General features: G+C 32.7%; 1 protein-coding gene and 1 pseudogene across 2 annotated transcripts in view; one reads left to right on the top strand and one right to left on the bottom strand.

The window, feature by feature from the left end:
- AdamTS-B (ADAM metallopeptidase with thrombospondin type 1 motif B) overlaps positions 1 to 17,233 on the top strand; it is a 61,034-nt gene extending 43,801 nt beyond the window's left edge. Inside the window, exons 8-20 of the mRNA XM_085208403.1 lie at positions 3,703 to 3,816; positions 7,377 to 7,523; positions 9,369 to 9,442; positions 9,705 to 9,871; positions 10,262 to 10,449; positions 10,942 to 11,072; positions 12,216 to 12,338; positions 12,931 to 13,079; positions 13,177 to 13,292; positions 13,537 to 13,651; positions 14,171 to 14,339; positions 14,694 to 14,827; positions 15,429 to 17,233. Coding sequence (XP_085064529.1) covers positions 3,703 to 3,816; positions 7,377 to 7,523; positions 9,369 to 9,442; positions 9,705 to 9,871; positions 10,262 to 10,449; positions 10,942 to 11,072; positions 12,216 to 12,338; positions 12,931 to 13,079; positions 13,177 to 13,292; positions 13,537 to 13,651; positions 14,171 to 14,339; positions 14,694 to 14,827; positions 15,429 to 15,563 — 1,762 coding nt within the window. The 3' untranslated portion in view covers positions 15,564 to 17,233. The remainder of the gene's footprint in view (positions 1 to 3,702; positions 3,817 to 7,376; positions 7,524 to 9,368; positions 9,443 to 9,704; positions 9,872 to 10,261; positions 10,450 to 10,941; positions 11,073 to 12,215; positions 12,339 to 12,930; positions 13,080 to 13,176; positions 13,293 to 13,536; positions 13,652 to 14,170; positions 14,340 to 14,693; positions 14,828 to 15,428) is intronic.
- Positions 17,234 to 18,672: 1,439 nt separating this feature from the next.
- Positions 18,673 to 22,891, bottom strand: LOC146539538 (G kinase-anchoring protein 1-like; annotated as a pseudogene). The gene is made up of 6 exons (XR_014879514.1): positions 22,720 to 22,891; positions 22,246 to 22,365; positions 21,607 to 21,793; positions 19,950 to 20,246; positions 19,439 to 19,578; positions 18,673 to 18,817 (listed from the first exon to the last, which is right to left on the bottom strand). The product of XR_014879514.1 is annotated as a G kinase-anchoring protein 1-like (transcript).
- Between the last annotated feature and the right edge of the window lie 733 nt (positions 22,892 to 23,624).

Genomic DNA, 23,624 nt, shown 5'->3' with positions numbered 1-23,624 from the left:
GACGCTAATGTTAGCGCCGTTGAGAATTATTTATAGTACGAGTATGTATGTATACATACGGGTGCCCACAGACCTAGAAAAATGGCGGTTGATGGAAAACAGACTCTCTAACGTTTGTAAATAATAATTCATAACATATATTTAATAGCTGGAACTTTATTTTTTTAATTTTTACATAATATGTAATTTTAGTCTAAAAAGTATATTGTCTATTTGTATCTGATGCCAGTCATGACGCAGGCGAACAAGCATGTGTCAGCAAACGTGACGGGTGGTGGGTTCGATCCCCATTCAAGGAATTGAAATATTTAACATTTTAACATTTTAATTTCTTTCTGATGTGGAACCAAAGCGCGGAGACGAATTCCAACAGGCGACACCCAATATCTCTAAAATTCCTTGGTAAGTGGGGAGCTCCATCTCAACACTAGGCTTCCTCATTTATTCATCAGCGTGAATCTTTACAAAAATCTATTTGTGTTCTATCATTCCTACACATTGCACGTAATTTACCGAAAAGAAAGAATGTGTAATGAATGCAATGAGGAAGCCCAAAGCATTCGGAAAACGGTACAAACGAGTAGTCCACTGTTCTCAGAAAGCGGCAATCAAAAGACAATGAGTCTTTCGTAACGGTGTCAAACCCCTGGGCGGCTGTCAGAATCCCAATGTTGCCATGCATTATGCATTCAGTGACATAAAAATATTTATACCCATATTTATACTTTGGCGGCTTTATAAATAAAATATTTTATATAGAAATATATTATTACTTCTTAAATAATTACTATAAACAAAAATAACTATAGTTTTACTATGTTATAAGCAAAAAATGATATTATTATTGGTGTTGCGAACGATGACGCCGAGCAGTCTGTGTGTCGTTTCACCCACTTATCTCACCTCTGAAATATATTCTCAACGCTCTTTAAGTATGTAAGTATATATATAACTTATTCGTGTATGACCTTATCGTATTAGATTGCTATGAAATAATGTAATATTGTATTTGAGAACTTTAATATTCAATAGTATTTGATGATAATTCATATATTATAGAAGTTTTAATAATGTTATATACAAAACGTATATAAGGTTTTTTTATATATATAAGGAAAAAGATATCTAGCATATATTTAATTATGTATAAATATTTGAAAATAACTAAAATAACTCGAATAACAATAACGAATAAATTGTATACATTTCGTGAATTGGCCGCGTACCACAATGAGAGTGATTTTATCCTAAGAAAATTGCAAAGGATGCGTGCGCCCATTCGTGTGCTGTTTCAAAGGTAATATATTGTTCCGAGCCTTACTATCTGATTTGGAAACCTAAAATAATGGCCTTAATTCTTTAATTTATATTTAACTTTTTTATCAATAATTATAAGGTTTTGTCGTGTGAATTTAAACTTTAAACTATACCTATTTAGTTGTAACAATTAATTAAGTTGAAAATATTAAATATTTCATTTTTTCGAGTGGGAATCGAACCTACAACCTTTCAAGTTTACAATCCCAAGCTTAAGCCCCTGCGCCAGGACTGACTTCAATATTTTAGATAGTTATAAACAATATTTTACAAATATTAACATTATAATAAATCAATACGTTTCGTATTGTACGCATTGATACAAGACACCACGCGGAGTTCGCGCTCAATTAAAACTTAACACTAAAACCCAACGCATATAACTCATTTACTTTACGAAACACGTTAAAGCTAACACACATCGGGACCACCTTCGAACATTTCGTACAAATTCATATAATTTATAAAACGCAAAAGGAAATCCTTTCATTATATATATTAAATTAATAAAATATAATTATTAAGATTACACTTCGAAAAGAATATTTGATAGCGCCTATATGGAATTGCAAATTAATAGCGTCTAAATATGAAGGTGAGTGCTATAAATTATATATATTGAGAAAATGATCATTAAGGCTTGAACTTTCACTGTTATTTTTGTAATACGCCCTTCAAAATCACACCTGTCCAATAGAATAGACATCAACGCGTGCCCACTCGTTTGTTTTATTATTTTCTAAAACGTCGAATTGTTAGCTTATTAAATTACATTGTTATAATATATTGCTAATATTAAAATATTAACCAAGATTTTTAGATTTTAGCTTAACGCTATATATAGCCGGGGGGAAAGGGAACTAGTGTTGAGACACTATGTTGCCCACTTTCCGCCGAATTTTTAAAGGATTGCGTGTTGAGTTTCGATATTCAACGCCGCGCTTTTGGCTTGGTTCCAGTGTGAAGAAATGAAAATATGAAAATATTAGGGAATAAGAATTCTTTCCACCCAATGGGAATCGAATCTATAACCATCGTATCGATATCGTATTCTAAATGAGTTAACAAAAATATATACATATAAATATATAAGATATGTATGTATGTATGTGAAAGAATATTCGCTCCTAGATATATATATATATATATGCAATGAAGTACAAAATTTATTATAAGGAATTTATAGAGCTTTTCGTTGGCTTCCGTATGAGTCAGCGCGCGTGCATATTATTAGCCGACTATTCCCGGCCTCGTCTGCGCTCGCTGCTCCCTCGTGCTAAACTACCTTAGAGTTTGTACACACGGCTTACTTATATATTGATTTTAATATATTTTTTATCAAATAAATAGTAGAGTTCCATCACTTAGCACCTGATGCTGCCAGAATTTAACGGAAAGTGGAGTATCTTGTCTCTTTCTATCTACCCAGCTACATAGTCAACTAAAACAATCAAACGACATTATTTTAATTGTAAATTGGTGTTAATTTTTTCAAATACAATGGAGAAAATAAATTGTATTTTAATACAATAATACAACAGTGACAGGAGGCTTGTTATCTCAAAGAATAGCAACATATCAAATCACCAACGACTTATAGTAAACTAGTTCTTTTGTAATGTTGACAAGGAGCCCGACCGCGTCCGTCTGCGAGCGCTAGACATCAACTCTTTTAACCGACTTCCGTAAGAAGGAGGTTGTCAATTTGACTGACTGACTTTTTATGTTTGTCCCGTCAGAACTTTTGTCTGGGTGAACCGGTTTTGATAATCCTTTTTTTATTTAATAGCTAGCTTTTCTGCTTTTCGTGTTGTTATTCATGAGAAAATCGCATAAGCCTTAAATTTGTATTAGGTTCTAATTGTGGGATCCGGTGGAAGTCAGTTTTTTTTTGGTTAAAAATTGTAATTTTTTTTAGAGAAATATTGTGGAAGTGTGAGCTGGTCTTTAGGACATTAATTATTCACACACTGTAGCTGCTTCGAAACTACCACCATAATTAGTACGCCATTACGGTTTGCTACACTTGTTATCCTGTAATAGTAATAGATAAATCTAACAATGTTATATCAGCTATCTTTGGTCTCATCTCTCCTTGGAATTATTTACGTTAACGGAGAGTTTTTCATAAGAGTATACGTTGTTTAAGACAATATGCGTCTTTAAGTCTTACTTAATATTTCCTTCTTAAAACCAGTATAAAATAACAAAAATATCTATTTTAAAACAAAACAATGACAACATAGCAAAAAAATATTTTATTCACATAATATTTATAATCTTATAGTTACTGAAGAAATTTTACATATTTAAGTGATCTAATATTATGAATGAAGCTAAGCAGCTAATACAGGTGCTGGTTTCACATATACATTACTCTTCCAGCACTCTGGGCATGGCGCACGTGGCGGGCATGTGCAAGGCGGACCGCAGCTGCTCCGTCAACGAGGACAACGGCATCATGTTGGCGCACACTATCACGCATGAACTTGGACATAAGTGAGTGTTTATTTTCTCTCTTTTTCCAAACTACTGACATAACCATATAGTAAATACTATAGTTATACTAAATACTGTAGTATTAAAAAATTTAGTTAAAATAAAGATAGTCAGAATTAATTAACAGAGTTTAGAATTCAAAGGTTGAAATATTAACATTTTAATTTTTGAAAAAGAATAATATTTTTTCGACACCGATTATTGTAGATAGAGTAGATCAAGTTATTCTTAAATCATAAATTTAGTTTCTAAATGAAAGCGAAATGAAAGTTTCATTTAGAAAAAAATATATATATTCCTTAAAATAAATGAAACATTCTATTTCCAAAGCAAGATTAAGCCTTAACACCATTTAAATGTTATCCATTAAATTTAATTCGAAGGTATTAGTTACCCGTATAGCTTAGTTCTTGCATCAAGTTTTAACGGGACATAAATCTTCTATTATCTAAGTTAACATTTAAGAGACACGAGATTTTATCTCGGTTTAGTAACAGCCCTTGATAGCGTATATACATTTATTATATGTGGTTGACGGTCGTATCTTTTATATTTAATTAGGCAACATTTTCAACAAACTGGGACACAGAGTTTCTTAACACTAGGTTCCCTCTGCCTACCCTGCTGTGTATAGCATGAAACAAAACCAAAATTTTCAACATCTAATATAATATTATTGTGAAAATTCATGATGAATCATGTTATATGGGTTGTAGATCAAATATCGCTGTTATATAACAGTGTATAATCTTTTTTAGCTTCATTTAATTCTAGATGTATGGCGAGGCAGAGAAATGAAAATATTAACTATTTAATTTCCTCAAGTGAGAATCAAACCCCAACTTATCACGTTCAAACGTGTGATACAGACACACCCTGATCCACAACTTCAACAATTGACTAACTATACGAATTTATGGATAATAAATAATTATAAAGCCGTCTAAAACCCCATAATATTCTGGTGAATGTTGCCGCATTTCTTAAAATATTACCTCGACAGCCGTATGTTGCTTTAACAATGGGAAGTGTTTGTATGTGCATAATGCATACACTGTAGGAGTGAGGTCACATTTACGTTGCTGGGTCTCTCGTAAAACGGCTCATTAAAACGTCGCTGTCCAGTGAGTAATCGTCTTCTGTTGTTGTTGATACTTAAATAGTTAATGATTAGGGTAGGCAGAGGGAACCTAGTGTTAAGACATTCCGTTCACTATTTTCCGTCGAGGTTTTTGAGGCATTGCGTGTTGAGTGGCCTTTTCCTTGGTGCCAGAGCGAATAAATGTAAATATATAACAAATAATTCATGCTTTCGAGTGTTACAGTCGCGTTACAGTCACACCCTTGCAGCCCTGCACGTCGACGGCCTTCTAAAAAATTGAAAACTACATTTATTAATGTAGATTCAAATAGGCAGCCTGAAATGTTTGGACTCCATTAAGGATATTTGTAAATAGAGAAGAAAGTATCTATATAATATATATACATACGTAATATTTATAACAATATTTAAATTTGCTAATATTAAAAAATAAATGAGGCCAGTCTTGAGGCAGAGGCACAAAGTGTGACTGTAAATGCGACAGGTTGTGCCTTTGATTTCCATTCGAGGAAATTAAATATTTAATACTTTTGTTTTATTAGGCAAAACGCGGCGTTGAGTTTCGCCACGCAACACGCGATGTCTCCAGAATTTGGCGAAATATGAGGAGTTTCTTAATACTAGACTCTCTCTCTCTTCAGCTAAGTGCGAGCTACAGTTAGAAACAAAATATATAACATAAAAAAGATAAAAATTATAAATAAAATATATTTAACATAGAAACATTAAATGCACCAACAGACTAATGCATCAATCAGTAATGGTTCTAAACCATAACAACGTATAACAATATTTCTTTTCTATGAAGCACTTCAAAAATAATCCAACGCCGAGAATAATTCAACGGTTGCCGGCCGCTCTGGTGGCTGACTCATATCTCTAGGTTGAGATTATAACAAGGTTGCTGGTTTCCGCGTAAAAAGCTTATGTTTGTTTCTCTTTATGTATTATATATTTACTTTTTGCTGTCAGCGTTTTTAAACTAAACAATCGTTTAGCTATCAGTATTACAATCGAACGGTTTTTGTGCTATAATTTTGCTGTTTCAACGGAGTGTTTTAACACTAGGTTCCCTCTGCCTACCCTGCTGTTTGCGGGATACAGCGTGAAGCAGATTTTTGTTATTATTTTGCTGTAGAAGGACTCATTTACGCTTATAATTAAAGGCTATTAGAGGCTAAGAATGTGACCGTAACGCGACGGTTATCGGTTCATCTCCACTCGAGTAAATGAATTATTATTTGTAAATATCTTGATTTCTTCGCTCTGCCACTAAGGCCTGAGCCCAGCGTTAAGTTCCGCCATTCAACACGGCGAAAAGAGGGAAACTTGACTTTTTTAAATAGTCTTTATTTAAAAGCAATTATAATATTGTATTGAAATATAATAAACGATTTTAATATAATAAAATGAACCTGTTATAGCATATATTAGTTCCATAATCACAAATAAACACAAGTTATGTAAGCGCGAACACCGCACAGCCAATGACCTTCTTTCCCGTAGACATATGAATGCATCATTCGTCGAGTACAATGCACCCGGTGCATTGACGCCGCACTATCGGCCCACACAAGTTTATTATATTTTTTTCTCAATTAACTATCGCTAAGACTTAATAATATATTGGTAGTGTTATTAATAATTAATTATTATTTCTAGAAAAAAATATAACATATAGTTCCTATAATTATTTTATAAATATATATTTTATAATTATCTACGACATCTTCATTCTTTATATCTACGTAGATCGGTATTGTTATAATAATCTTTAAAAAAAATCTTAACTTACTGATTAGTTAAAACAACTTAGTTAAAACAGTAAGATTTACATTGATTTAATAGAATCTAATGATAAGTTTTAAAAAAATCTTTAATAAAATGTAAATAATGTTCTATTTTAATATAATACAGTTCGCGAATGTGAAATATGATATTTTCATTTTCGAGATAATGTTGCTACACAGAATTCGACTTGAGTAAATCACAACCTACATCTACTACATAGATCACCTTATCAATGAGATAAGAGTGTAACAACACTTAACTACTACACTCGTACTTTACACTCGTCTCTCTCATATAAATTGAATCTCCACTTCCTTTACAAATTAATTTAAAAATTGCGCTTGTTTTTTTTTGTGTATTTTAATTAAAATAAATATAACTACGTAAAATAATAAAAATATGAATTACTTGATATATATTGTAATAATTTAGATATAAAAAATGTCAAGAAACAATTTTTATAAGATAAAAATAACTTTAAATTAATGATGCCGCGTTTGAGTATACTATAATATATAGCTAGTAGGTACATAAAAACATATAATTATTATAATATAATAAAAACACACAAGCATATTATAAGACAAAAATAATAGAGCATTTACTCTGAGATCAAGATTTGTATGAAAATGTTGATAAATAAATAAACATAAGCAATATATTTCAGCTTCGGATTGTATCACGACACAGAGAAGATCGGCTGTCACAGGCGCGAGGGCTCCACATTGCATATCATGACACCAATCTTCGAAGCAGATACCGTTCAAGTCGCCTGGTCGCGTTGCAGCAAGCGGGACGTCACTAATTTCTTGGAGTAAGTAGAGAGTGGAGTGGATGGGGGGGGGGGGAAATATAATTAATTATATGCTAGAAGCATGGCAAAAACTACTGGATGGAGTTTTTTTTTAACTTCGCGCTGTGTCTCGTTCATAGAAGGGTAGGATGGGGGAATTAGGGAACCATGGTTAAAACAGTCCCTTCTACTTTCCGCTGAAGCTCAACCCCGCGGTTTGCCTCGTCACCAGATGAAAATATTAAACATTTCACTCCCCCCAGTTGGAATCAAATCCACGACCGTCATCGACTTGCGCCTCCGTGCTACGTCGGCCACAAATATTCTCTCGAAATCGTTTACAAATTAAAATGTCTTACTTATCTTAAGTACTAAATTGTCTTTAAAGTATATGTATGATGTATTATATGCTTACGGTGTATAGACACCAAATATTTATTAAAAATTTTTATAGTCTGTGAAAGTGGATGGATGGATAACAGTTTAGATCTATTTCAAATAAATTATAAAACAAAATTGAATATTGAAATAGATATTCGTTCTAATTATTCGTCTTCAGACTGAAACGAATTTAAAATAATTATAGAAAATTGCTACAAGCTACAATAAACATTCACATGGACCAGCCCGACCGTGGCCATCACATCGATTCGATTGAATCGCCCCAATTACATTATTCAAAAAAGAAATATTATTTCGTATCTTATACTAAGAATCGCAATTTAACGAAAATTGGCAGAACAATAACATGGATGTGAGAGGAACAACTTGTTATAATTTAAAAAGAATTTTTACAGTAAAGAAATATTACCATTAATTAGTAACTCGATGACCTATAATAATAAGATATTCGAATTTATGTTACATTAATTAAAAATATATATTTATAATTGACCGTCTTGGATAAAAAGAAGATAAAACGCGACGTTTGCATACAGTTCTTATCGTTTGTCAACATGACTAATAAATTTATTTCTCGGTGTAAGTTTTTTTTTTTACAATTTGCGGCACCGCCTACATCATTATCACATCCATACCTATATTATAAATTCGAAAGTAACTATGTCTGTCTGTCTGTCTGTGTGTCTGTCTGTCTGTATGTCTTTTACGCAATCAGGGCCAAACCGCAAATTTAATTATGATAAAATACTCATATACATGAGGGTCTCGGGATGAACATAGGATACTTTTTTTTCTCATATTTATAATATTATCGATATATACCAAAATATTAAAATACTTATTAATTTGACATGCAATTTATTCTGCCATGTTAATAACAACCTTACCCAAACCGGTCGCTAAGCGACCGTTGCTAAGCAACGATTTGCAAAGTTTGTTTTTAGAAAACGTCACTCAAAATGAGCTTGCTTAACGCTTCTCTCTATTGAAAACTGAAAATAATTTCATAAATATATTTAATAAATATTCAAGCGGGCGTAGCCGCGTTCGGGTCCACTAGTATGTATATATAATTACAACATGATTTCACTCGCGTTTTCTCTTTTCTCGTAATCCTAATAAAGAATTAGTCTAGAAGTAGTAGCGCTTCTATTGATGTTCTCATGTTTTATATCGCATGGTCTTTATATAGACAAATAAGTTGAGAACCAGATTTAGTTATTGCAATATATAATTAATTATACGTGATAAAATCGAAAGTAGCCCTGCAGGCTTACGAATTATACCATAATTATGGTATAACGCCGGATGTCGTTAGACTAGCTGAGCCTAAACTGGCTCAACCAAATCTCTGGTACCTAATAAGGCTAATCAAAATCGGTCTGATGATAAAACAATAAGCTCATTTGAATATGAAGGCCACGAAATTATAAATTGTTAATTGTAACCAAATTTGCTCAACAGCGCCGGGCTAGGAGATTGTTTGAGTGACAGACCGTCTCAAGAAGAACCCTACATTTATCCAGAAGTGCCTGCCGGTAAGTGCTGTTTCTGGACTTTAGTTTACATTTTATTTTATTTGTTTTATTACGCGTAACTCAACGCCGAACTATGTCTCCACATCAGAGCGAATTAAAAGGAGCCCACAACTTCTCGCATTTATGGTTCTCCTGCGCTACGATTGGCCTCAGTTTATATTAGTTTTTCTAAAAGCTACTTAAACGATTTTTTTAAACAGTTTTATTACTATTAGTTTTTTTTCAAATATAATGTAATAAATATTAAATATTGGTATATTAGGAGTAACGTTCGACGCGGCGTCTCAGTGTCATCTGCAATTTGGAGCGGAAGCTGTAGTTTGTGCGAAGCCAACGGAGCTCTGTGAACATTTGTGGTGTCTCGTTAACAACACATGCAAGACCATGCTGCGACCCGCCGCGCCAGGGACCACTTGTGGGGAAAATATGGTATTACTTTTTTTTATATTATTATTATTATTATTCAGCTTTTTTCAGCATAGTAAGGTAGGCAGGGAACCACCCATATATTTCGTGATGAGTGGTCGAACTAAACGTCACGATTTTTCTTGAAATTAAATTAATTTTGAATATACGTAACCTTTCCATATATTAAACCCACAATGATGGCTAAACTAGACTAATTTATGATTAACACATTTAATTTTTTTCAGCTACACACTGTACCCCACACGTAGCAGGGTAGGCAGAGGGAGTTTAATATTAAAACACTCCGCTCCCCGGATTGCGAGCTAAGTGATGGAACTTAACGCCACACATTGCCTCAATAAAATTTTCATTGTAATAGAATTAATTACCAACAAATTTTCAATTCACCAGTGGTGTCAAAACCAAACGTGCGTGGCGCGCACCCCCTCGCCCGAGCCCCGCGACGGCGGCTGGGGGCCCTGGAGCGAGTGGAGCGAGTGCTCGCGCACGTGCGGCGCCGGCGTCTCCACGCAGTCCAGGGAGTGCAACAACCCTGAGCCCCTCAACAGTGGGAACTACTGTATTGGTGATAGGAGTCGGTGAGAAACTTATATGTGATAATTTATAACGTAAAATAATAATATAAACGTCTCATTTGTGGAATATTGGCAAATTCAAACTAGTAGGTATCTATCTGAATTTAAAAGCAAACATAAGATTTTTTTATTCATACTTAAATAAAATAAATAAATATACGAGTATATTTCAAATTCATCCTAAACACAGAACCCATAGTCATCGATTTAATTATTTCTTTTGAGCTTCTTGTTGTATCGTATCCCACACGTAGAGAGTAGACATAGGGAACCTAGGAACCTAGTTTTAAGAAACTCCCTTCCCATTAAGACACTTCCGTTCTCCAATTACGCCTAATTCTAGCGCATTGCGTTTTGATTGGCGTAACTCAACGCAACGTTTAACCTCATCACCAGAGTGAAAAAATGAAAATATATCACAAGGCCCAGATTATGGAAAACTGAAATATCTATAATCGTTTATAGCAATAAGATAATAAGAAATTTCATTTACAGCTACAAAGTATGCAATACGGAACCCTGTCCTATGAACGAGCCGACGTTCAGGGAAGTACAGTGCGCCAAGTTCAACAACATGACTTACCACAATGAAACTATCGCCGAATGGATACCCTACATCAATCAAGGTAATACTATAACTACAACTAGGACATTTATATTGTATTGTTTTCAGGTCAGTATGTTCGTACGTGACTGGGTTTTATTCTATTCTTGGAAACGAAACCTGTGTTCGGACAACATATAACAAAAAGTTGTTTTAGCCTCAATATCGAGATTATGTTATAATTTTAATTAATTAATTAGTGTTTAATTAATATTATTAATTATATATATATACTAGCGGCCCGCTCGCGGTTTCACCCGCGTGAATTATGTTATTATTAATTTCTGTCTCCATGACTACGTCCTAGTGACGTCTATGCAAAATTTGAGGCTCCTAGCATTTGTAGTAACGAAGTTTCATACAAACTTTCGGCCCCAAAAACAACCCCTTCCCTATGCCTTGGAAGTCGAATATTGCAAATTCCCGTCTTAGCGAGCACCTACGTCCTATAAGTAACTCCTATGCAAAATTTGAGATTCCTAACACTTGTAGTTTCTGAGATTTCGTGATGAGTGAGTGACCTTTCGATTTTATATATATACTAGCGGCCCGCTCGCGGTTACACTCGCGTGAACTATGTTATTTTTTAATTTCTGTCTCCATGACTACGTCCTAGTGACGTCTATGCAAAATTTGAGACTCCTAGCATTTGTAGTAACGAAGTTTCATACAAACTTTCAACCCCAAAAACAACCCCTTAGAAGTCGAATATTGCAAATTCCCGTCTTAGCGAGCACCTACGTCCTATAAGTAATTCCTATGCAAAATTTGAGATTCCTAGCACATGTAGTTTCTGAGATTTCGTGATGAGTGAGTGACCTTTCGATTTTATATATATAGATAAGATATACTAATAATTTTCGAAGCCTTCATTCATAAAACTACCTCGTAAAAATATCGACAATTACACAGTTATGACTTTCTTTAATTATGGATAGATTTTAAAAGATTGCGAAATTATAATAATTTGATATAAGTTATCAAATGAAAGATCAAAAATTTATTTTCGACCTTTAAACTAAAGATATTATAGACAGATACGCTTTTGATTAAATTAGCCTTCAAATCTAGATAAAAATAACATATCAAAAGTTTATATTATTGCTATAAAATAATTTTAATTAAGATTCTATTCAACATTTATTTTAATTGATGCAATTATTAGATAAACCGTGTGACCTACAATGCGTGCCTCGCGACGGTAAGGACATTGAGGGAATCGGTGCGTTCGTGGCCGATGGAACTCCTTGTAGACAGAGCCTTGGCAGTCGAGATATGTGTATATCTGGTACGTGTTCATATATTTTATATTAATTTATCGATGGTGTGTACTCAATTGAGGCCAGTCGTGACGTATGGGCACTAGGGTGTGATTGTAAACGCTATAGGCTTTTGGTTCAAATCCAACTCGAGAAAATGAAATATTTTCTATTTTCATTTCTTCGCTCTGGTACAGAGGAAAACAGTGGATTGAGTGTTGTGTTATAGAATATCTGAAAAAATGGGTGAAATTGTCTTAATTACATTTCTTTTATACTATGCGTGGAAAAACGTGTGAGAAGTTGAAAAAAAACGATTAGATATTTATTTTAGTGCTTCAGTTCTTATTTATTTTTTTACAAAATTAGTAGCGATGGTTTTGGGTTCAATTTCTTCTCCTGAACGAGTGAGTATTATTTTTTCCCCGCTCTAGCTTAGCTAGCCTAGGCTTTGGTCTTAACAAAGTTCGGCCTTGAATTCCGCCATTCAACATACAATGTCTCGTTTTTGGGCGAAAAACGGTAAAAGGTGAATTTTGACACTGAACGGCTCTACCTCCCTACCTAAATTGCTACCCTACCTAAATTGAATAAAAATAATTATTTAAACATATTTTTTAGGTGTATGCTATAAAGTAGGCTGTGACTGGATTGTCAATTCCGACGTCGAAGAAGACGAGTGTGGTGTTTGCGGTGGTAACGGATCGGCGTGTAAAACTGTACAGGGCATTTACAATAAGGACACTACCAGGCAATCAGGATTTAGTGAGGTTATTTTGAAATTATTATTATTATTATTTTTTACTAAATTTAGTAATTATTAATATATACTTTTTACTTAATCTTTTAATTTTACATTTATTTTAGGTTGCTGTTATACCGGCCGGTTCGAGAAATGTAAAAATTCAGGAGAAAGTTAGTCCAGGAAACTTTATTTCTATAGGTAGTGCGAAAACGAGAAAAATATATTTAAGCGGTGCAAGGTAAAATCAGTGATATTTCCTTTTTTTATAATATATTTAATTATGTACCTACCTACTTAATTACAAAATACAATAAATAACATCTATCCAATGTTAGCTATGAAAAGTAAATGCACATTTACATAAGTTTTATAAATATAAGGTTAAGTAATAAATGTATTTTAATATGATTATTTTTTTGAAAAAAAAAAACATAATCATGAATATACTAGGTAGCCTTAATTTATAAATTATATATTTTCAGAAACGCAACGGTAACGGAATATTTTGTAGCGGGGACCCAAGCAATCTACGAACGGGATAGAGATTGGGAGAAAGTCCGTATTAGTGGACCTCTCGCTGAAGATATAAAAGTTTATGTAAGTTACATTATTTGTATATTTATATTATTGTACATATACCTACTGCATTTATTATATCCTCCATGCCTTATTAAAATGGAACCCGCCAAAACCAAGAAATGTCACTTGATGATAGCTAAATGTCAAATAAATATCAAATAAACAAAATGAACGCAATAAATTAGCATATAAAACTCTTCAATATGTATAATAAATATATGTTATGACTCTTCACTATGAATTTTAAATTTAAAATGAAAATGTCATATATATTCGAGTTTAAGCGAGTGATAACGGGACATTTTTTTTTCTATTTAAAATAATTATATTTTTGTTTATTGCAAATATTTTTTCTTTTCTTTTCAATCTTTTCATAAACATTGGTTTTAATTCGCAGTTGGTTTGAGCAGTTGTATATTTATTATTTAATTGTTGATTTTAATTTTTTATTTTATTTATAATAAACATATCTTAACAGTTTTAACTAAGGATATCAACACAAAAAACAAAAACGACTAACTAACATCCCACTTCCAGCAACGCATATTCCGCGGCCGCCACCGCAACCCGGGCGTCACGTACCAGTACACGGTGGACCAGCCGCGCCGGCGCCACCACTACCGCCTCTCCGAGTGGTCGCCGTGTTCCGCCACCTGCGGCACGGGCCGCATGCACCGCCACTACGTGTGTGTTGATGAGCACCAACGTAAGGAACTGCCTTTTAGATTACTACTATTATAAAGATGAAGAGTTTGTTTGGTTGAAGGCGCTTACCTCAGGAACTGCTGGTTCAGCTCAGTTTTTTTATTCTATTTATCTATGAAGGCTATATTACATCTCATTATTCGGTTCTCACTGTACCTGCAGCCAGACTGTAGCAGTCGGGCACTTAGAGTGTGTCATACCTATATCATATACGAATCTAAGTTATTTCCATTTAACAAGCAAAGCCGCGTGTAAAAGTAACTTTATTATATATACATAAAATAAGATATATAATTAAATTTAATTGTAACCACAATGTGACCCAAAAACTAACTCCTGTCATAAATATATCCAGGTCAAGTGGAGCTGTCCGCGTGCTACCACATCGAGCAGCCGCGGCACGAGGCGCTGATGCAGCAGTGCCGGCAGCCCGCCTGCACGCACTGGTGGGTCGGCGCGTGGCAACCCTGCGAGCCCTGCCACATGCCGGTAAACATTTACCTTACATAAAAAACGCTTTTGAGTGTCCTTCTGTACATGTTTCTATCTTTTACTGTTCTTAAGTGTGCTTGGCGCAACTTAACGCCGCACCTTGCTACAGTGTACTCAAAAACATTCCTATTAAAACATATACATACATATACGCAGTCCCATTGCAAGTACAATGACCTTACATTATTTCTGATTAATTTATATGTATTATTGAATTAATTATTATTACAGCTATTAAAAGTGGAATATCCATATTTTATTGAATTACTTAAGGGAATTCTTAATACTGTCTTCTACAGTCAGTCTTTCCTCGAACGACACTAATTTGGTCTATATACACATGTGTATTGCCTATGGCTATGTTTTAATTTAAATTATACTATAAATTTTCGAATTTTATATATTTTTAAGAGAGCAGTTACGGAGCTTAGTAGGGTCGATTTCCACTCGAGGAAATAAAATATTTAATATTTTTATTACTTCGCACTGGCACCGAGGCAAAGCGCAAATGCCAAAGATTCAAGCGATGGGCAAAGTTCCTACGTTCTCTCTGTCTAGGTCGCTGTGAAAAAAATTATAAACTGAATTTACTTTACAGGGCACACACGCGAACAAACACCGTAACGTCCACTGCGTTAATAAAATATCAAATAACGTAGTAAACGATTCTGAGTGCGATTTAGCTTCCAAGCCGATAAGCACTATTAAATGCCTCGACGTGCCTGCCTGCTGAAGAGGCTCTACCTATCAAATGGAATAATTATTTGAGGAAAAAAATATCATGAAAAAATAAATAAATCGTAAAATAAATTACACATCGAAAGAAGCAATATCGATGTGGACCCAAATTGTGGATTTTTAAATTATTGTGATTAAAATGGATTGGAAAAGTTAAAAAAAAAACATAGAATTGAACAAATTTGGTACTAAGTAATACACTGTGACTGAATGTTTCACAAAAATAAAGAATATATAATATATATTGACCGACTTATCAGATGTACAGTCTGTCTGTCCATCGTTGGAATTAAAAGCATTTTTTGTATGAGAATGTGCACATGTGGTGCAAAAGTAGGTATACATGTTGAATGCAATATGAATGGGTGTCTATGAAAGGTAATTGTTTTGTCGTTTTACTATAACACAAGCCCATCGAATAGGCGTAGAGGTAAGCGATTGCGAACAATGGTTATTGTTATGAATTAGAAATCATTTTTATATCAAGATTGTAATATTTAAATTATTTTTAAACTTATATTATATCGACGTTTGACGAAGTAGGTACTACGGCTGATAAGTCCTGGCCGCCCTGAAGTTAGATTTTCTAAGCTTTTGCGCATTGTTCACTCGGAAACAAAGTAAGGAATTTAAGAAAAATTCGAAAATGAAATCTGCGCAGCCATCTGCAGCTAGCTTCAGGGCGGCCAAGACTTGTTAACCGTACTGTGTAACGGCCGAATTCTTTGGTTGGAATCATTTGGTCTTTCATAATCGCTCGCCCGTTTCAAATCCTCGAATACCGAATAAGAAACTGTGGAGACGTACGAATCTCGCTGGATAAGTACATAAAACAATGCTCTACAATTACCACTTACTGCCATATTATTTAAGTTAATTTTAACATTATCTTCGCTTAGTTTTAATAACTAATAATATAACGTTTCTGTAACAGTATTAAAGGTGGTGTATGTATTATTTACACAGACCGACGTGAAAATATAGATTGTACTATGAAATTTGGACCAAAAATATTTTAGAAATCAAATTCACGTTGCCATAATCTCGGTTACTGCCAATATGACACTTGTATAATAAGTAATTTATAAGATTGTACTAACAAACAAATCCAAGTTCATATTTTTATACAAATAAATTAATTTTTACAAAAAAAATCATCTATAATTATGCACTGAAATTGAAACCTAGTCATTAATATAATGAAAGTATAAATAGAAATAATATAATCCCATTTTTTTGGTTTTACAAAATCTATCCAGCAATAAACTTTATATGTATAAAAATTATGAATTATTTAAATGCCTCCTATCCTATGGAATAAATACCGATATTTATTATTAACCAGAGTTGTTAATGTCCTTTTTTTTCAAGTGGTTGCATAATGTATCTAGTATTTTATTTATCTTATACCTAACTATATCTAGGTGTAATTTTGTAAATGAGTTAACTGATGTTTCGGTTCTAAGATTCGTCAGGTTAACATTCGTCTATCGATTGGTACACAATTATAATTTCTGATTTGTTAAGACTAACATTAGTTAAAATATTTAATGACACTGAATTTCTTTTATTTACTATGTAAAGTTATCACACTGGCGTATTAATTATAATTACAATTGTGTATTTAATTAGAGATGGCAATAAAATTGTGCATTGTTTATTATCTTTTTTTTTTTATTTTATCATTCCCTAGCAAAATGTTATTAATATACTCGCATAGATTTTATTTAGACGTAGCACAAGCGTGTGACTGTGGGTTAGATTCCCATTTGAGGAAGTGAAATATTTAATATTTCCAATTCACCTTCGCCGCCTTCACCGCTACATGCGGGATACAGGTGAAGCTAAAAAAAAGAATCGGTTTTTTTAAATAGTTTAATTAGCTATACTAATAATTTAATTACATTGGCAATTATTTTAATTTTAGTATGATTAGATAAAGTGAAACATATAGCTAATATATGCAGGGAAAGTCCCTGATTACGAGACACGTGATATAAAAAAAAATCTGTAAAGGTAAAGGAATTCAGTAATAATACTCCGTCCATTTTTTATATTTAATTTTTAATATTTAACTTGTGACACTTTTATAGAATAGTAGTTTACAGATATAAACAAATATCTAAAATATTTTACGTAATCACAGAGCAGTAGTAAGTAGAGATCTCAAGAGATTCCAATAAAAATAATATAATAAATTAGGAATGTAAAAAACAAAACAAAAAATAATTATCTCCTTATAAAATACATTAAGTGAAATATGACTTAACCTACTGATGGCTTTCATTGCACAGTCTGCTACAAAATAGCCATCGCGGAATCTCTTGGAAGTGCGTAATGACGAATGATTTTTTTCTTAACAATATAAAAAATAAATCTAAAACATAATTTCGTTAATCATTTATAACATGATTTTCAGAAGTTCAATCAACAAACACTGAAAAAAACCGTATGGAAATAAAGTTTGTTACTTGTAGGTTCAAAAACCACTATACCTAGAGTAAAGATAGAGGAAGCCAAATCATCAATTAGGTTTTTAATACGCAAGTAATCTCTGCATATAAAAAAATATCAAAAACTAAAGTAACCAAATAAATTTTAATATAAGTAACAAACATTCACAATCATACACCTCCAATTATTATTATTTACACGACATACTACAAAATAGATTGTACAAAAAAATTGTATGAATCGTGAAACAAAAAAAAATGTAGTTATTTTATTATATTACCTCCGTTAATAGAATCATTTTTTAATGTGAAATTGACAATTTAAACTTAAGTAACACGTTTCTTAGAGAGCTAGTATAGTACCAAATGACATCTAGGCTTATTCACAGCTAACTTATTTTAGCTATTTATCCTTATCTCCATTTCCTCTTTTTTTCTGAAAAATCAAAATACCAAAACCATTTATAAAAAACAGAAATTTCATACTGTATTCTGCACCACTCAATTTTTTAGACATTGCGTCGGAACCAAAAGAAGTGCTTTATTTACAAAAGTGGGGTAATTATAAAAATTTGCATATCATCAACCGCGTGGTGGATCGAACCCACAACCATTGCATTGTAACAGAAGAAATAAATAAATAAACACATATAGTTTAATAGTATTTATTTTCTTTTATGATAAACACGTTTTTTAGACTATCTCTTTAGCTATATCGTTTCAGAACTATTTTCTTTCGACAGAATCGCCTCAGATGACACATCGAATCGTATATTTTTTTATTAGTAGCACTTTTCTGAAATATCATAATAGTTTATAGCAAAAACAAAATATTCACGACACGAATTCTGACAATTTATTAAAAATTGACGACAAAAACAATTATCAATGTTTTCTACTATTGATTTTTTAATTTTTTTTAATAGATACAATAAACCAATGATATTAAAAAAAATCTTTATTTATTAATTCTGAACTACCTCGGATATATCAGTTCAATGAACTATTAACTAAATATTTACGCCCTACCTTAACAACACTCGTCAAGAAATTTGCATGAGCTTCAACTTTCAAGAGTAACAAAAGAGTTCTATATATATACAGTTTTCTTCTTAGCTACAATTTTTTAGCTCCATGCTGTATTGCGCCTATAGCAGGTAGGGCAGAGGGAACCTAGTGTTAAGATACACATCATTCCTCACTTCCCAATTTTCTGAAATCAATGTGGCGTTCTGTCTAGTTATCAGAGCGAGCCTGCCCTAAAATTAACTATAGATGGTTTTAGGATTTTCCTTAGTTATGATTCTTTTTATTTTGCGCAAAAGTTCACAAAACCTAACTTCATAGCGGTCACAATTTGTCAACCTATGGTTAAGTTGCCAATATAATTAATTTATAAACTGTTTCAAAAACCCACCTTATCTTTAGCACGAGGGTCAGCATTCTTTGAGCGTTCCTTCTCTAAATCGGTGTGCAATGACGCCAGTTCCGCGTTCAACTCCGCTTGGACGGCCCGCAACTTTTCTACTTCTACCAAAACTTCTGCTTTATCCTTCACTGGAATTTAGTATTAATAAAATTAATAAATTTGATACAGCACCATTTCTGGACTGATTGACCGGATTCTTATGGAGAAAAATGTTTTCATTTCCTCGTTTCGCTAACAAGACCAAACGCTATGTTAACTTCTGCCACTCAACATGGAATGTCCAGAAATTTGGAATATATAGTTTACTATATTTCAATTGCAGTGTAAAGTTTCGCTTTTTATTATATGGATGTAATTATTTTGAGTGTAAATTTTTTGTCAAATTGAGACATTAGTAAATAAACACGAAGTCGCAATACACTTAATATTCCTCAACTCTCCTCTACATGTTCTTCCCCCTCACGAATAATAGTTTTTTTAAAATAATAGACATACTTACTTTCACCCTGTCCCAATATATTACAAAGCTTTTTATTTCTCGACTTCACTGTCAAAAGTTCTTCCTTTAAAGCTGAAACTTCCTTTTTCAATTCATTTATTTCCTTGTCTTTCTTCTCTAGGGCCTCGGCGAATTGTATTCGATTTATGACTTCGTCTGGAATCGCTTGATTTCGTACTCGTTCGATAATTTTGTCCTTTAAAAGCTCATTTTTTGTTTCATTTTGTACTCGGTCAAAGAATTTTGTATCAGCGGGTTTCTGGTCTTCTGCTGTTTTGATAGGTGTTGCATTCATAACTATAATTAAGAAAAAAAATATTACTATTTATCTTCACGCTTTACGCTATATCCCGCATATAATAGGGTAAGCAAAGGTAACCTAGTGTTAAGTCATTCCATTTTCCACCTAATTGTCGAGACGTTGCGTTAGTGGAGGAACTTAACACCGCGCTTTCATTACCGAAGCGACGAAAATAATTCATTCCTCTAAGTGAGAATTGTTAGGCTTGAATATAAGAGCTATTGAAATACAAAAATATCCTAATTTCTACAAACAGGACAGTTGGAAACTTTCTCCCACCTGGGACCCACTCATAAAATCTTAAGTCCCACACCCACTATACCAAGGATATCAAGGTAAGATACAGTCAGCTCATTCTGCAGGAATCCAGGGTAGTACGCGAGGCAATAAAAAAAACATTGGCGGTAGTTTGATATAATAAGTATATCAACTGACAGGTGAATGCCATCTCAGTCTACCCATGACAATGGACTACTGCAAAGTTTATGCAATGGCAGGTTTCCAAAAAGTGTATAAATATACACAATTAATCTGGTTAAATAGTTTCATTTAAAATTGTTTGGTATATTTTATCTCCATATATTATTGCCTATATTTTATGCAGAACAGGCATTCAGTCCACTCTGGCATGAAAAAGAATTGATCATAATATTAAATTGAACCCAGCGACATGATCTTATAAATTTAACATAATATAATATAAAACATTCCTCCATGTATCGGCAACAAAATCATATGATTAGACTTAAAGTTACAGAAAGTTAAACAAAAGTACAGCGACACCAACCAGAAAATACTGATATTAATGATTGATGACAACATGTTAATGATCTCGCCTTTCAGCCAAGTGGGGATCAAAACCTTTCAATACAGAACTTTATGGAATAAGACCAATATGAAACGTATCTCATCCACATACATAGAAACCACGGATACAATGTAAATTTAACAGTAAATGTTGAACATAACAGTGATTTATTGTTATCTAGACAAAATGCCACAGTTCCATAGAACAAACAAAAAAAAGAAAAGGGGAGTCTTATAGTTTTTTATTTTCTGCCCAGATTCAATTCAATTCAAAATTCTATATTGAGTGATCAGAACATACCAGAGCACTTTGTCTTACCAGATAAACTTCCATATTTAACCTACAGCCATCTCATTTCTAGCCATACTCTATTCCAGTGTGCAACAGTGACTAAACCTGATTACACACCATGATTGACTAAGAAAATACTATGGTTGTGGGTTCAAAGCAAAGTACAGCATCAAGTTCTGCCATTCAAAGTGCAATAAAATGTGACTCAAAAAAATTGTAAAACATATAATGATAATATATAAGTTTTATATATTTACAATTTGGTTCATCATTGGCCGTCACCATTTCATTAAATTGTTCTAAGCTCATAACATTCTTCTTTTTTTGTTTCTTATTACCCGGTCGAGCTTGATCTTCCAATTTTTTTTCAGATTCTGCATCTTTTTTGAGTTGTTTATAAAAAATTTTTTTTTCTTCATAATCAAGTTTTGACAGGAGTATTGCCTAAAAAAATAATTAATTTAATACATAATTAATAAAAATAATAATAAATTAATACATAATTTCTTATATCTATAGAGTTGTGTTTAGGTAATTAATCATTTAATTACTGATTTATCATAAATATTTTATAATGAAATATTTATTCTTAATTAAATGAAAATCATTTCCTGTTAAGAAAAATTAAAATAAAAAGTTATCATATAATAAAACTAAAATTGTAATTCCACTGTTTTAAAGTTTTTTTATTTCATGCATGGGAGAGGCCTACCTTGCTAATTAAGCATTCAGACATTCCACTCCCCCATGCACCACCCAATTTTCAAGAGATTGCATATTAATTAGTGGGACTTACCACCACCTTCAGCCAGACTAAGAATGTAAACCATTCCCACAAGTAGGTGTGTGCTGTGCGTCTTACATTATTAATAATTGCATACTTTAATTCAACAAACCTCTTGCAATTCATTTTCAAAATTGCCATCAACAATTTCTTCATCTTTTTGCTTCCACATCTCCCATTGCTCTGTAGTAGCTTCAACTAGCTTATGTTTTCGTTTTTTTGTTGTTACACTCTAAAATAATAAGTTTTTTAACTTCTAACTGTACTCGCATGTAGCCAGATAGACAAACGGCATTTTGTTCCTCACACTTCGCCCAATTTTCGAGACATTGCGTCTAATTTAAAGCAAAGCGTGACTTTGAAGTCTTGTTACCAAAGCAAGGAATTGAAAATATTTAATTCCCCCGAGTGGGAATCGATTCCACTACTGTCGAATTTCAGCGTCAGACATTGACCGCTACGCTACGACAACCTCACATATGCACATATTTAAATTCATTTGCATGATAACAATGAAAAGTAGGTGTAGGTAGATATATAGGTATATAAAATTTGTGCGAAACAAAAATATATTAAATATTTAAACCTGTGATTTATTATTTGCAGTTTTTGCCTTTTTTGCTAGTTCAATTTTTTTTGTATTAGGATTAGTTTTGCCTTTTTTTGTTTTCTGGTTATCATTACTCGGATGTTCATCATCTTCTATTTTTAAGCCGGCAAACCGGGACTGAACAACAAGGGCAGCCATTTTTCGACAAATCCTGTAAAAAGAACGTAATTTCAAAATCAATAAGAATTTCTAGTAATTCCATCTTCAATCCACTTATAGTGCTTTTATCTTGTGTGTGTGTAAACTATGTAAAATACGTAAAACGTTTAATATTCCTAACTGGCGATTGTCCAGTTTCACTAATTAAAGCAAATATTGATAAATGGTAAGTATATCCATAAATTTATTAAAATAGTACTTACTGAAACTACTGACTTTCTACCAACTTTCTACTAAACTGTTTGTATTTGTGTTTTATTTTAAATAATAAAATGCAGGTAAATAATAAATTGTTAGAATGAGATGAATGTCACTGAGAAAGAAACAACATCAAATTTATTTTTAATAAATTGTGTCAGATTTAAACTCTAGCCAAATGCCAAATTAAAAATAAGGTATAAAATAATCTACCACTCCACTCGTCGTTACCAATCGTCGTAGATTATTTAACTATAATATAAAAGATTATTTTTTTTGAAACGTGTGTTCTATTTTTTTAATCTTATTTATTACTAGGGACTCAAACGCGAATGTGCATGTTTAATAAAGCTCTATCTATTTATTGCTCGGTAAAAAAAAATCAAAAAAATGCTTACGCCGTCACATGGGATGACCACTGATTATAAATAATTTTCAAAAAAACTTTGCGTAACTTGTAGCCTACGTATTATTCTGATATAAACAAGTTATATCACTGAAAAGTATCCTCTAAATCTGTCAGT

The sequence above is a fragment of the Heliconius melpomene genome, chromosome 4 (assembly GCF_056956725.1).
Source record: "Heliconius melpomene rosina isolate 202511_hmr_F chromosome 4, ASM5695672v1, whole genome shotgun sequence".
Classification (NCBI taxonomy): Eukaryota; Metazoa; Arthropoda; class Insecta; order Lepidoptera; family Nymphalidae; genus Heliconius; species Heliconius melpomene.
This window is presented reverse-complemented; position numbering and strand designations above follow the sequence as displayed.